General features: G+C 34.9%; 1 protein-coding gene across 1 annotated transcript; it reads right to left on the bottom strand.

The window, feature by feature from the left end:
* Positions 1 to 861: 861 nt before the first annotated feature.
* Positions 862 to 14,101, bottom strand: LOC129238871 (probable cytochrome P450 4s3). Its single transcript, XM_054874094.1, has 4 exons — positions 13,834 to 14,101; positions 2,045 to 2,498; positions 1,215 to 1,921; positions 862 to 1,147 (listed from the first exon to the last, which is right to left on the bottom strand). Exons 1-4 carry the CDS (start codon positions 13,982 to 13,984, stop codon positions 990 to 992), a joined length of 1,470 nt encoding a protein of 489 aa, XP_054730069.1. The 5' UTR covers positions 13,985 to 14,101; the 3' UTR covers positions 862 to 989.
* Positions 14,102 to 16,682: the final 2,581 nt, after the last annotated feature.

Consider the following 16,682-nt stretch of genomic DNA (forward strand, 5'->3'; position numbering starts at 1 on the left):
TCATGTCTGATGAGGCCCATTTCGATTTAAACGGCAATGTGAACAAAGAAAATTGTCGAATGTGGAGTACTTCTAACCCACAGATACTCCACGAGACGGAATTGCATCCTCTTCGCGTGACAGTGTGGTGTGCGGTTTCTTCACACTGTATTGTCGGGCCTTATTTTTTTGAAGAAAATGGTCACACCGTTACGGTTACTGGAGACCGTTATTTGAAAATGCTGAGAGAATTTTTCTATCCAGAATTACGCCGAAAGAGAATTCCTTTCAGCTCTGTGTGGTTTCAACAAGATGGGGCAACGTCTCACATAGCCCAGACTGTTATGACAGAGTTGCGACGAAAATTTCCCAATAAACTGATTTCAAGAAACTCCGAATTTCGTTGGCCCCCCAGGTCGCCTGACCTTACTGCACCTGACTTTTTCTTGTGGGGTTTATGTAAACAAGAAGTTTATAAAACAAAGCCAACAAATTTGGATGAACTAAAACAATCCATTCGGGCAACAATTGCGGCTATTCCTGTCGCAACTCTCAAAGCAGCAATGAACAACTTTTTACTAAGATGCCGCACTTGTGTCAACGAGCATGGGGGGCATTTAAATTCAATTATTTTTAAAACTAGTTAAGCTACATTTAATAAAATTTAATGACCTTCAACTTGAAAAAAAAAAATGAATTCCATACACTAAAAAAAAGTTATTTGAGTTTCTTAATGTAGCAAAATTCATCAGCCACCCTGTAGTTACATGGCAGCATTCTGTTATTCGAATATCAAATTTTATTTTTGTTTGAAGGCCAGAAAAGGAACAAAGCTGTGTTGGAAGCCACCGCTAAATTCCTTTCCCCTTATCGCACAAAATCGTTTAATTATTTTGGTTAATTATTATTTGGGCTTGGAGGTCCTCTTTATTTCGTCTAAAACTAAAATTATAAAAAAAAGTGTAAAAATTAGCTAGATTAAATTATCCGTTCTATTAACTATCAGGATTTCAAAAACGCGGGCGCAGGCGTATCTGGATGCCGTTCCCACTTTTCATCACCAACTCAGCCAGCGCATTGGGTTTGAAGTTATCTACCGGCAAAAACTCATAGCTCCTCAAAAGTGACGAGAGCGCAAGTTTCAATTCCAGCATAGCAAATTTTTGTCCTACAAATAATAAACGAATTGAAATGCAATCAAAAGGCGTAATTTATATTTTGTAAATTCTATTTACCAATGCAATTTCGTGGTCCTGCACTGAAAGCTACGAAAGCATAAGGATGGATATGCTTCTCCCCAGCTAAGAATCGTTCCGGATCGAACTTTTCAGGATCGGGGAAATTTTTCTCATCACGATGCACCATATAGGCGAGTGTGCTGACCGAAGCACCTTTTGGTACTGTTATATTACCGATTTGTAAATCTTCTTTCACTCTACGAGAGTAGAATGGCACTGAGGGGTAAATGCGTAGCGTCTCTTTGATAACGGCCTCCAAGTAACGCATCGATTCCTTTTCGCGGCCTTCAAACGATACCGCCTCTTCATAAGCTCGCTGTTGTATGGCTTGGTGCTGTGAAAGTAGGTAAATACAGAAGCCGATTGCAGAGCTCGTGGTATCGTGCCCTTCGAACAGAAACGTGTCAACCTCCTCGCGAATTTCTTGATCAGTTAAGTCGCCTCCTTCTAGTTGTGAGATGAGCAGCATATCAAGAAAGGCAAGACGTCGCTTGACGCCCACGTCATCAGATTTCTCTGCATCCGCCATTGTTTGTATGTGGGTATCCTGCAGCATTTGGCGACGTAATTTAATGACACGTTTCGTCTCGCCATGAAGAGTCTTTAAAGCTTCGGTGCGCTCTTTATACGCATTGGTAAAGCGATATAGAAATTCGAAACGTTGCCAAAATGAGAACGACTGTTTGTGCATAACGCGGCAAATGCTAAAAGGATTAAACAAGAAGAATAAAGCAATAAATTTGGAACTCATTTGAAATAAAGTACGAGCAGTTTTTGGCTTGCTATTACTATGATATTAAAATCTTTATATTGCCAATTTCACTTACGTTTGTACAGCCTTTACATATTCGGATTCGCTTTGCATTTGTACGTTCTTTTTAATGCCCATTGCCGTCTCCAAAATTGCATCCAAAGAGAACAATGATATGTATGGATATATATCGAATTGCTCACCATTAGCTTTTTCGCGCAATATGCTAATGAGATGTTTGCAATTTTCTTCCATGGGTTCTTTGAATTCGCTCAGAATGCGAAAATGAAAGGCGGGCGTGAGTAATTTCCGGCGACGATGCCAAGCCTCGTTGGCGCTGGTGAGCAGACCTTTGCCCAACCAAACCTCGACTAATTTATAGTTCCTGGATTTTTCGAGTAGTGTGTTATTACTTAAGATTTGCTTAACATCCTCGGGTTCAGTAAAGAAAACCATAAGATCTTTACCAAACCATACTCGGAAAACTGAGCCATGTTTCTTGCGCAATGAAGTCAACCAATTAAGTATTTCTGTAATGAGTATGAAATATTGGAATATATTACTCGTATTACCAGTGGTGTATTTTTGGTTTGAATTGAAAAGAAATCAGGGTAATTATTTCAATAAAAACTCACCAAGTGCAGACATCGTCTCCTACTTCCGTTTACAACTTTATAAATACCTTTTCTTTACTACCCTTATATTAGAGGACATGTGAAGGAAAATTTCAACAGGATCCTAATACAATTTGTTAAACGGTGGTTTGGTCTCAAAACACACCTAATATCTCTATTTTTCTGCGTTCATATATTTCTCAGAAATATGAAAGTTGGTTTGTTTGCTGTTTGGCAAAGCGTAACTATTCATTCGATAGAATTCTTTCTGCTCTACAAAACTATGTTAATTGTATTTTTGAGTTATTTACTTTCTTATTAGTTTTGAGGCTTAGAAATCGAATACCCAGGAGGCAAAATTAACATTTTCGACACCTACTCTTCTTTGATTTCCATCGAGGTCAAAAAAACTGCCGAAGCAGCCCGGGACATTTGCGACGTGTGTGGAGAAGGTTTCATAGCGAATCTACAGCATGGAAATGGTTTGCCAAGTTCAAAAATGGCGACTTTGGTGCCAATGACACGTCCCGCAGCAAAAGGCCTTCTGAATTCGTTGAAGAACGTCTCAAATTATTTTTGACGTGATAACGTCTAATAATTCTATGTAGCCGGCTGCACGCACCAAAAATGCGTCGTTATCTTGCTCATGCGTCGTTATCTTGCTTGAACAGCATGTTATGTTATGTTATGATATGTTATGTTATGTTATGTTATGTTATGTTATGTTATGTTATGTTATGTTATGTTATGTTATGTTATGTTATGTTATGTTATGTTATGTTATGTTATGTTATGTTATGTTATGTTATGTTATGTTATGTTATGTTATGTTATGTTATGTTATGTTATGTTATGTTATGTTATGTTATGTTATGTTATGTTATGTTATGTTATGTTATGTTATGTTATGTTATGTTATGTTATGTTATGTTATGTTATGTTATGTTATGTTATGTTATGTTATGTTATGTTATGTTATGTTATGTTATGTTATGTTATGTTATGTTATGTTATGTTATGTTATGTTATGTTATGTTATGTTATGTTATGTTATGTTATGTTATGTTATGTTATGTTATGTTATGTTATCTTATGTTATGTTATGTTATCTTATGTTATGTTATGTTATGTTATGTTATGTTATGTTATGTTATGTTATGTTATGTTATGTTATGTTATGTTATGTTATGTTATGTTATGTTATGTTATGTTATGTTATGTTATGTTATGTTATGTTATGTTATGTTATGTTATGTTATGTTATGTTATGTTATGTTATGTTATGTTATGTTATGTTATGTTATGTTATGTTATGTTATGTTATGTTATGTTATGTTAATGTTATCTCATTCTCTATATCCATACAAAATATCTATCAAACAAATAAAATTAAAATTTTCTTTTGAAAAGTGCAACCATGCAATCAGTATTTTCTTATGACGTTATCACGTTGAACTATCGTCAGTAAACCGACTTTACAGACAACCTCTTTTTTAAGGAGAACGGTCGCCCAACAAGGTCTAAGCTGGCAGGAAAAATAAACTGCGATCATAAAACGATTCTCGATCACCTTCATTCAATGAGATTTACCAAAAAATTACGAGCCTAACGAGCTCAAAGAAAAAACACCATAAAAACTCTTTTTATAGCCAGGCCTTGCCAACAGCTTTTATCAGTGTGAGTATTTTTAGATCAAAAACCATATTTTCGACAATGCTCCCATTTTGCTTATCGCTTTTTATAGTTATATTATAAATCTTGTGATTTGCGGTAAAATATTTTAAGATTTATCAATAAAATAATTTTTTTTTTTGGTTCACTAAGCCATCAACCAACGGTTAGCCCAGGAAACAAACTGCCGAAGGGTGAGGCCAAACGGAGAGGGTTGTTAACCATGAGTCGTCATCATTCTTCAAAACGCCGACGCGCGTTCTTATTTTCAAACTTTCTCATATTTTCATTGTTTGTTTTGTTCTAATTTTGTAAGTTATAAAGCGATGAAATTTTGATTACAAATCAACTAAACACAAGAATAAAATCTATTGAGGACATTAATTTAATTATGCACAGGAGCAAGGCGCATTCATTAAAGATGGTGGCACTAGGTCAACAATATTGTTTTGCACGATTGATTGTCAAAAGTATTGGCAAAGTAGAAAACAAAGAATGAATTCGCCTTGATGCATTGTGGGTTGACAGCCACGGCGGCGAAAAAAAACAAAAAAAAATCGGCTGATTTACCGATACCACCCAAGAATGATAGAGAAAAAGATTGCGCCTACCGAATTCGCCGTGTCGTAAGAGTCCATCAATAAATAAACAAAAGGAAGGGGAATTACTTGCTTGCGAAGAAGAAGAGTAGGCGAAAGCAATGGAAACAACCGAATACAATTTCTTGTACACACACAAACTTTTTAGCCACGGCGTCTTCCACATAAAAACCCAAAAAACCGCATTTGGAAGCTTTTTATTCATTTGTGCTTTAACAAACATGCGGCAGCTCGTTTGCATTCCTTTGTTCAGTTTAAATCTTCTCACAAATCCCAATACTATCAAGCCATTCCCTGAATTTTCACAAACATGAAATCTCACCTACTGCTTGTTCGTTTTGTATTGCGAAGGGAGTTGACGGCAAAGTAAAGTAACTTTTTTAATGGCGCCACCATCAGTACTAAATTCGCCTTAGATGCCACCTTTAATAGTTTCTCTTTGTACATGAGCCTTTTGATATGGACTTGAAATACATATATCATTGTCAAACGATGCCGTTAATGTACGTAAGGATGACGTTCTAGGGTTAATATTCATCAATAAGTATCAATTCTAATTTCCTTCCGCTATATTTGTAAAGTTTAGTTCGCCTTGCTTTTAAATTACATACGGGAAAGAGTATTGGCTGCAAAAAGCTGCTGCCCCATTTTTAAGTCGAATTTTACTTCATAGGCTAGTGTACTTTCTTAGGCTGGAAACTTCGTAGTAGCCACAAAGTCATATTTCGCACTTCCGTTTATTCGACGTTTTATTAAATTATTTAACATTAACTGTTTTTCATAGTCTGTAAGAAATACTGTATTTTTTAGACTATTAATTGAATAATAATAATAATAATAACAATAATGCAGACAGATGTCGAAGATGCAATAGTCGAAGTGAGACATTAGACCACGTGCTAGCGGGATGCACCACACTGGCAAACTCTATGTACCTGAAGCGGCACAGTGACATCGCGAAAATAATCCATCTAAAACTGACGCAGATGTACAACTTTAATCCAAGCAAAATACCGTACTTCAGATACACCCCAGAACCCCAACTACCTTCTATATCATGACCGAACAATTTTAACAAATGCCACAAGAGACCACAATACATACACCTCATAGACAATAACATAGAGTAGGTTCTGTTTTTATGCGGTAGATACGTTCCGCAAGAAACAGCATAAAAAAAACAGCATAAAAAAGCTACCAGTTCTATAGTAAAACTATAGATACGTTTCAAAAGTGCTAAGAACCGCATAAATCTGAAATAATGTAATAAAATCGCATAAACAAAATATTGTATTTTTGAAAATTATATCTTTATTTAAGAAACGTCAGAATCGAAAAATAAATTTAAGTTAGAAATAAAATCAGACAATACCCGCATGTTGCACATTCGTTTAGGATTTGGCGTAAAATCACTTTCGTCACTTGAGGAAATGTACACGTCTGATCAGGATGGTGATGCAGGCGGTTCCATACTTGTAGGGTTAGCATTTCTGATGTAATCTGTGATGAGTTTTTGCTTAGCTGGCTTAGAATCTTGTTTATATGTACAATTCCCGATAGGTCGACATGCATTTTGTAATTTAAAAAAAAAACCGCACTATTTCAAAACCGCATAAAAAAAAGCCGCATAAAAACATAACCTACTGTACTAACAAATGAACAAAAAGCTTGCAGGAAATATAGCCAAGGATGCAAAGAACAGCGCATAATAGACCAAATCAAAGAAATCAAAGAAATCACCACACATGCTATATAGATTACAAAAAAGCATTTGATAATATACCGCACAGCTGGCTAATAAAAGTCTTAAAAATATACAAAATACATCCCAGTTATTTACTTTTTCTTCAAAAAAATATGACAAACTGGGTAACCAACATTCACCTCCAAACTCACTCAGAAAATATCATCACAGATAAAATAGCAATAAAAACAGGAATCTTTCAAGGAGTGCGTTATGGTTCTGCATATGTTTGAATCCTCTCTCATACATACTGAATAGAACGAAATACGGCTTTAATATAAAAGATCACAAAACGAATCTACATAAAATAAATCACCTTCTATATATGGACGATATAAAACTTTATGCAGCAACAGAGTCCGAATTACAGAGACTCATAAAAATCATTGAACAATTTACAACAGACATACGTATGGAGTTTGGACATGATAAATGCAAATCGCAACATATCGAAAGGGGAAGATGGAGCAATAGAAATGCAATAGAAACACTAAATAACGAAACATTACAAAACATGGAAGAAAAAGAACTTTACAAATACCTAGGTTTTCATCAAAGCATCAAAATAGGCCACACCACAATCAAAAAAGAAATCACAAATGCATATCTAACACAGCTTAAGAAAATCACAAAAACCTTTTTAAATTCAAAAAACATTTTCAAAGCAATAAATATGTATGCTATACCACTACTAACATACTCATTTGGCATCATGAAATGGAGTGTCACAGATATAGAAAATCTTAAAACAGGAGCGGCATAACATAGTAGCTAAAATTATACACAAAGAAATACATAAAAATCTAAACATTCAAGAAAATACTCTGCCATACTATAAATACACGCCAGACACAATAGTTGAAAACGATACATACAAAATTGACTGGGATAGAACGATTTACTAAAACATTAGCATGTAATAGACCAGATATTACAATAGTCAATAAAAAAGACAATACCACCCAGCTACTTGAAATAAGCATACCAAATGATACCAACGTACTATACACAGCTAATACATTGGAAAAATAGAAAAAGACACAGATTTAGCAGAGCAAATAAAACAGATATGGAAACAAAGTGGGTGGCGTGGGATAATAATAATAATTTCCGACTTTTGGTGGTAAATTGATAAGCAAAATTTTAGAAATAAGTGTCATGCGGTACGCCCTTATTGCTTATCTGTGGGACGGCGTCACTGAATGTTTAAGCAGATGTCGACGTTTAAAAAAGTGCCTTTTTTGTAATGATAAGCACCACAAAAAACAAAAACAAATAATCAAGTTACCATAGATAATACACAATGAGGAAAGTCCAACTAATCTTCGGGTGATTAGAATAATAAAGTGAATATTATAATGTTATCGTAAAACAGTGAATAACTAAAGATTTATGTATGTACGAGTATGTATGTAGAAATAGGAACCGCGACATTGAAGTATATACATACATATATATAAACATACAAAATGGCATTGTAAGTATGCATGTATTTTCAATTATAGTATTTGGCATTGATGTGCACACTTCGCACTTAATTGCAAATCCAGTTTTTATTTATATCGGGTGTTTTTTTGAGAGCTTGAGAACCTTAAATTACAATAAATAGCTGAAATATTGCTGGAATTAATTTTTTTTTTTTTTATTATAATGTAATAGAGAATTTCATCGCATTATGATATCCGGCATAAGTCCGCCGCGGCTACGAGTTCCATGTCCCATTGGATTGGTCAAATTTTGACAACTTTTTTCAATAAAGCTGTAAATACGCTGTATGACAAGTTGCGCCGTCTTGTTGGAACAAATGTCATCGATGTATAGCTGATAAATTTTTAAAATTTCAGTCAGTATGGATCGATAGCCATCGTCACCGTAAGGTCAGCTCATTTCTCATTTCGAAAAAAATAAGGACCGATGAACCGCATGTAAAATGGGCGAATTTTTATTCTTCTAAGTAAATTTCCACAATTTGGAAGTGTTGTTCTGGTGCAAAGGTTTTATGATGACTTGCCAAACCTTACTGACTTGGCCTGCCATTTTCAGCTGTCGAACCATAGTTATCGATATCGACAGTTCTCATGCAGCTAAAAAAACACCCGATATTATTCTATAAATATAATGTGAATATTGCGTAAATGCACATGTAAAAGTTGCTTGCTTCTCTAGAATGTAAATGCATACATATTTACTTATACATACTATATACATATGTATGTAACAATTTTTTATATATTGTATGCATGTCAGCAATTTATGGTCGTTTCAAAGTTCAAGAATATCAGTCATTGATCTAAATTTGACCAATTAATATTAGATTTATCTAAGCTGAATTATAGTAGTAGTAATGGAATTTTTTTTATTTTTAACTACAAAAATTTGCAAGCGTACTTGTATGAATATTGATCTGAACAGATGAAAAGAGGAATATATGTATGTAGTTGCATAAAATAATAACAATAATTATCGTATAATAGGCGTCTTCAATTCGCCACTTCTCTGCTCGCTATCTCTGGGCTCTGCTCACTTGACGAAAATTTTGCATATGAAAGCAACAACAAAGTTATCGAGCAAGATTCCCAACTAGTGAGTATGATTACACCTCACTAAACTGGTATAACTCATCATTTTCGATGCTGCCAAATCTCTCTCCTGATACTACGGAAATTTTGTTAGACCGCGTTCATACAGAGCAAATTTTGTTGCCTTAACTTTCCGAATTCTCTTTTCGTGTTCCTCGTCGTGTTGGTACGGCAACTCCGTTGTTGTAGAATTGTAGGGAGAGAAATTTTGTATATCGCAAATTTTTATAGATTGACACGGATTTTGATACCACGCGAGGTTTCAGACAGGGCGTCTCGCTGTCACCTGATGCTGGAAAAGATTGGATAAAGAAGCAAAGCGAATGGGTCTGGTGGTGAACGAGTGCAAAACAGTTCGAAGATAAACGAAGTCTGTTACAACCTCGAAATAATAACTGTCAGTGATAACTTCTCTCGTTCGTTTACCTAGGAACCAGCATGATTGTTGGTCGTCTTAACTTTAAAATGCACCTAGAATAAGCTGGAACAAGGCATCGAGTGTGCAGTCCTGTCTGGCGCGAATAATGCCAAACAACGGTGGCTCTAGTCATAGCAAAATAATAGGGTTGTCAGCTCGGTCCTTTTGTATGCAGTACCGATCTGGGCTGATACAATGAACATCAATAGCTATGCAAAAAAAACTAATAGTCATCTATCGGCTAAGCACTTGGCAGACTAACTGTGACTTAAGCACAATTTCTGATGACTCATCGTTCGTCATTTCAGGACTAATCCAAATTAACATTCTGGCTAAAGTAATGCAGAGATTATTTATAAGGATATGGAAACACGATGCAGGAGCAATTCGTAAAGAAATCACTGAAGAAGAAAGGTGTCGCTCTATCGCCCACTGGCAGGCTCGGGGGAACAGATCATATACGGGTAGATGGACGCATGAACTAATACCTATCCTTACAGTGAAGAAAATCTACGCGCATGCAACACAAATTCATAACGACCTAAGACGCACAGAGTTTCGTAGACGCCAACAATAATTAGGAGCCTTTGAGCTAACCAACACCGTGAGTTAATATCTTTTTGGCAGTTCCGCGGGGAGAGTGCAGGATAGTGGAGAGGTACGAGTATTTAGCAAGTTGGTGAGGCTGTGAGGCTACAAGTCGTGCATACTGCTATGCCGGTGTAGAAGTGCTTACGAGAGTTTCCTAGTTTCTTATTCACGGGTGTCATCCCAGAAAAAAACTCTAGATTTGAGTGTGAGCACATAATTGAAATGGAGCAATTGTACATTACTGGAGATCACTGATAGCGTTCAGTTGCCTAACTGTTAGTTGTTCTAAGTGCTACTATATACAGACAAACTAGTTTATTTATTTGAAATATAATTATGAATAATTATTATATATTACAAGGAGAAGGCAACTAATAAATAGCTGGGGCATTAGTACGAAATCATTTAAACTGTCTTCGCCTTGCATTACCTTGGGTTAGAAAAGAGCCTACTCTATTCGCTACTTACATCGTTGGTGATAAAGAGGCAAGTAGTATGTATTAGTGACACTGACGGGTAGTTTGCACGAGCGGCCAAGCCTCTTTTTACCAACACGCTCAACATTTAGGTGCTAGTAGTTGTACTCGTAGTAGGGGTGGTATTGATAATACCGGGTGCTTCAAAAAAATGTATACACACTTTGAACTTCCATAGAAAATTTATTTACCGGTCTACAAAGTTAAATTTCAGGAAAATAGAAAGCTGAAAGTCCAATGTAAATGAAACAAATAACAAATGTTAATACAATAACAATAACAAATGTTAATACTGTTCAAATTGGTGACCTGCAGCATCAATACATTTTTGAGTACGAGTCACCACAGATTCTGTACATCGTATCAAAACGTCCAATGAGATTTCTCTACACACTGCTTGAATCTCATTCCAAAGAATGTCTAGGTTACGTGGTTTACGTTTGTACACCTCATCTTTTACTGTGCCCCACAAGAAGAAATCCAGTGGTGTAAGGTCTGGAGAGCGTGCTGGAAACTCGATTGGCCCCCTGCGTCCTATCCACTGGCCCGCCAAATTTTGATCCAGGTAAGCAAAAATGTATTGATGCTGCAGGTCACCAATTTGAACAGTATTAACATTTGTTATTTATGTTTCATTTACATTGGACTTTCAGCTTTCTATTTTCCTGAAATTTAACTTTGTAGACCGGTAAATAAATTTTCTATGGAAGTTCAAAGTGTGTATACATTTTTTTGAAGCACCCGGTATACATATGCATGTAGTCGTACCAAATTCCGAGTATCTTAGTAGATGCTTTCCATTTCAATTCAACCGGGCTACTCGGGTCATGTTCTTCGATTTCGATGTAACTTAAATATGTTGCTCTCTGGTCAAAATAATGAGACACGTATTTTTTTGTTCGCCCGAAAAAAATTTTTTTCAAGAGTTATCGGCAATTTTGTTTTTTGCCTCAAACTCGATTTTTTTTAATTATATAAGAAAAAAATTTTTTGAAATGCCCATAACTTAGTCAAAAATGAACCGATTTTAATAATTCTGGGTTCAAAATGATCGTAATTACTTACACAAGCGACTTCATGTAGAAACAATTGCAAAAAAGTAGTTGAAAATTTTTTATTTAGTAAAAAAGAAAAAAAATTGAAATTTTTTCAAAATTCAATATTTCAAAAACAGCATTTTTTTTTTTTATAACTTTTTCCAAATCAAAAAAACATCTCAAACTTTAATTGAGCTGCATGCCTAGTAGCTAAAATGCGTTGTTTTTGAGTAATGAATTTTTGAGTAAACACCCTGTTTCGCACTTTTTGTTTTTTGCAAAATATAAAATTTTCAACTACTTTTTTGCAACTGTTTCTGCAAGAAATCGCTTGTGTAAGTAATGACGATCATTTTGAACCCAGAATTATTAAAATCGGTTCATTTTTGACTAAGTTATGAGTATTTCAAAAAATTTTTTTCTTATATAATTAAAAAAAATCGATTTTGAGCCGAAAAACAAAATTGCCGATAACTCTTGAAAAAAAATTTTTTCGGGCGAACAAAAAAGTACGTGTCTCATTATTTTGACCAGAGAGCAACATATTTGAGTTACATCGAAATCGAAGAACATGACCCGAGTAGCCCGGTTGAATTGAAATGGAAAGCATCAGTATTATTAGTTTCAGATATAAACGGTATGAATAGATTGCAGGTGATGTGTCAAGCCTTGTTACTTTAAGTGTTTAGTAATATACATACATAAATATGTGTGAATGAAACTTAGTACCTACATATATTATTCTTTGTCCGATGTAGCTTAACATTGAAAATGCGCGAAATTGGTCAATAACCACGCTCGCATGCCATGAAACGGTAATCAGAAAACAAAAGAAATGGGATATCTCTGTTATAAATGAAGCAAATAATGACAAATAAAAAAAACTAAAAGTTAAGTAAAAGTTTTTTTGAGCGGAAGCAGATTCAACATAATCAAACAATCAAAAATAGAAAATTGCTTCCGTAAACGTTAAATGTCAGTGGAACAAATGGTGGGAAATTTGAGTATTCCACGACCTTTGGAGACTGTCTATATTCATCGTCTCCTAACAAGCCAAGAAATATTTGGATGAAATACAAACCCCACAACCTCTAAATCGGATAAAAATAATCCGCATAAAAAGAGACCTTACAGTATAAAAGTTTCAACACTTTAGTTTCTTTATTCGTTAATTATTAAATTCATAAAGAGTGTTGAAAGCCTTATTGGGAATACGAAATTTAAATTTCGTGACACAAATGGTTCGCATATATTGTACTTCACTGTATTACAAAGCAGACGGACAATGTTTTTATTAATTTTGAATTATGCAATATTGCGTCCACTGCTCTAAATAAAAAATAAGCAATGATCCAAATTAAGTACAATATTTTCAGTGAAATACATGCAAGGGATTTTCGTCACGAAAGAGAAAAGTTTACCTCGCAAAAGATTTTTTTTGATTCACTTTGTCGTTAGTTTTAAATGTCCTTCATTTTTCATCCGCCAGTCAATTATCATCTGAGTCAATTTATGTTTTATTCACTCTGACAAACATTTTAAAGGGTAAATATGCCAGACGTAGATCAAGAATATATTTCCATGAACCATGGTGTTTGCTCGAGCGGGCACCGTAGCCGAATGGGTTGGTGCGTGATTACCATTCAGAATTCACAGAGAGGTCGTTGGTTCGAATCTCGGTGAAAGCAAAATTAATAAAAACATTTTTCTAATAGCGGTCGCCCCTCGGCAGGCAATGGCAAACCTCCGATTGTATTTCTGCCATGAAAAAGCTCCTCATAAAAATATCTGCCGTTCGGAGTCGGCTTGAAACTGTAGGTCCCTCCATTTGTGGAACAAAATCAAGACGCACACCACAAATAGGAGGAAGAGCTCGGCCAAACACCTTACAGAAGTGTACGCGCCAATTATTTATTTATTTATGGTGTCTGCTTTGAACAACCCACTGACGTTATTGATTAAATCAAAACCATCAATATTATTTCAAGATAAGTAAAATATTAGTTGAAGGCATATAAGAGATGCTGTCACACACAAAAATTACGTTAGTACAACGACACTACACTTTCCGACTTTATCGGAAATCATTTGTTAGAACAGTTAAGAAACTATACAAAATTGTAAATTGAAACTCACGTCCTTGTTTAGCATTTTCAATCAATTCACTAATACTCGGTCCTGGTATAGTTGAGGCAAATCGTTTTATACGCAAAAACTGAATAATATTCGGCAAATAGCGCATAAACAGCGCCCACAACGCGAAAACAATTAACGCCAACGCGTTCATTTGTCCTTTGCATTCGATTGACTCACTTTAAGGAACGGCAACTCGTCTCCGAACTCGTTATACTCCTATGCGTATGGCGCTTCAAATGAATAAAGCGTACCAAAGTAGCTGCTGTGGTCAACAACTTAATTGAAACTGACTCACTTGAATCAGCAACGTAATCAAATAACTTGTTACGCTCTCTTTCAAGTTTAATCGCATGCTTTAGTCTCTTTTATTAATACATGCATACTCGTACATGCACGTATGTGCATTTGGGGAAATATAAGTAACAGTTAGCTTGCATTGCTGTTACACTGATGCCACCGACCAATGACGATGTTGGCGCGTCATCTTAAGAAAGTGTAAACCAAACGAAGCCAAAAATTGAATCATTTGTATAAATATTTTTTTATTTATGCCAGGGTTCAAGTACCCTATGAGAGATAACCTCCATTTTGAATAAAATAAAATAATGTTTATATTAAGCAAAAACAAATTTTCTCTTAAGTGCATCACTTTTAATTCGTTTGCATTCAAGCCGCTTTCCGAGTCAACAGCCCCATATCTATCGATTCCAGAGTCCGGTAAAAAGTTATACAAATTTATCGACGTAGTAATTTTACTTAAGGGGGGACCCTCATTTATCGGGTCAAAAAAATCGATTTTTTGGAAATAATTTTAATCTATTCTACAACTATTTAAGAATATACTTTCAAAATTTCAAGTCGATATCTGTATTTTTGAAGGAGTGACAAAATTTTTAACAGGACGCGACGGGTGGCCTGATCGCCTGTATCCAAAACTTTAAACGCGTTTTTCTCGAAACATCATTTTTCGATTTTGTGTACACAATTGAGAACGCTGTATTGAACCAATCAGGCTTTACAATAGCTCATTTTAAAGATAATTAAATTGTTTTCAATGTGACATTAAGTGTTTTTAAAAAAAAAAAGATTTTCATATTTTTTTGTAATTTTAAAGTCAATTTTTATGCATGAAAAATCACTTTTAACATAAAACTGGGTAAAAAATATCAATTTCGACATTTTTTTTTTTTAAATCAAAATGTCACATCGAAGGTATTATCCTAAAGTTTTAAAAAAAATTTGGTTTTTTTATTTCAGAAAAAAATTCAGAGCGCTAGAATGTACACAGATAGAATGAGGTGCCATGGACGAGGTGTATATTTCCATACTTAAAATGTTTTTTTTCTTCTCCGAAAATTTTTGTAGACAGTCAAGACATTTATTAAAGTACTTTATGAATTACAAAACGTTTGAAGTTATTTTACCTGAGAAAAAAATTCCCAAAAATGATGCATTTTTCGACCGTCTAAATGAGGGTCCCCCCTTAATCAGAATTTTAGTGTAGCTTAAGCTGGGCAAATCATTAAAAGAGTGGCTTCGTCCTTCAAACATGAAATAACAAATTTATAGTGTTTTTTGTAACGTCCGACACCTTCCGACTGGCAATAGCAAACTCCAGGAAAGCATTCCGACAAAAATCAACACATTTTTGCACTAGATTGCTAAGGGAAAACAGAGATATGTCAGCCCAGAAACAACTTACCTTTCATTTTGTCATTTGAATATCTCACATACCCGCCTAATTGTATTCGCTTACAAGATACTATCAACTCAATAATTGAAGGTAAACGACTATTTGCTTCATTCTCCTCTCTCAGTTTGAGTCTTAAATCAGATCGAATTGAGATGATCGCCTTGTGATCTGAAATTAACCCTCCATTGGGCACCCGGGCTAGACTGGTTTTTTCGACTTTAGACATGAATTTAACATATTTCTATTATAGTTGACGACTTGAGCTTACAAGTAGTTTCCTAAAATTTAATTTTCTACAGATTTGTGGATATGACCTTTTAAAAATATCGAAAGTACGAAAAAAGGCCAGAACCGGGTGCCTAACCAAAATGGTGTCCAACGGAGGGTTAAAACCATGGCCTTGAATTCAGCAGACAGCCACACCAGTCTTAATAAAATGGATCTTTTACTGGGTTAGTTCGGTTTTCGTGTAATAAATCATCTGGACAATTCCTAATGGTTGCCCCGGAGACGCGATTTAACCCTGAGGTGTGCGCACTGATGAATTCAAATCGGAATGCAATAAATGATGTATACACTTAAAACGATTACAATGGGCGACACAAATTTTGAAACAATAAATATGTGGACTACACTTTTTCAAATGATATCTGAGAAAAAATAAATAAAAATTGTTATGGATCAAAATGGGTTTGAAAGGGAAAGAGTTGTGTATTTTATTTACTGTTAAGATTAAGAAAAATATCGTTCAATAATTTATAAAATGCAAGCTATTTGCGTAACAAACACAATATAAATCCAATCTATGAAATTTTTCACCCTAGTTCTACGTTTTTTACTTGGAATTTCTAGAAAAATGGTGGGTCAACAGTTTTAAAGCTCATTAAATTTTAGTGTAATAAAGTGCAAAATGGTTTTAATTTTTTATAATATTTTCCCCGACTGTGTTGCATATCTTCTTCATATAACTGATGCCTGAAAATTTTGTTTACATATGGAGGAAAAGCGCAAAACCGGATAGGTCAAAATTTCGATGTGCGTTTTGTTGCGGGGTGTGCATAATACCAAATATATGTAGTCAGAAATTGTTTCTTGCATTTTTAAGCCGGTAGATCTTGGAAAATTAGGTTGGAAAGATACGATCCCGTACAGCCAG

The sequence above is a fragment of the Anastrepha obliqua genome, chromosome 2 (genome assembly GCF_027943255.1).
Source record: "Anastrepha obliqua isolate idAnaObli1 chromosome 2, idAnaObli1_1.0, whole genome shotgun sequence".
Classification (NCBI taxonomy): Eukaryota; Metazoa; Arthropoda; class Insecta; order Diptera; family Tephritidae; genus Anastrepha; species Anastrepha obliqua.

Coding starts and splice junctions, on each gene's coding strand:
- LOC129238871 (XM_054874094.1), bottom strand. CDS start 13,984: ATGAACGCGTTGGCGTTAATTGTTTTCGCGTTGTGGGCGCTGTTTATG. Junction 2,499..13,833: donor TGAAAATGCTAAACAAGGAC/GTGAGTTTCAAT, acceptor TACTCATTACAG/AAATACTTAATTGGTTGACT. Junction 1,148..1,214: donor AGGACCACGAAATTGCATTG/GTAAATAGAATT, acceptor TATTATTTGTAG/GACAAAAATTTGCTATGCTG.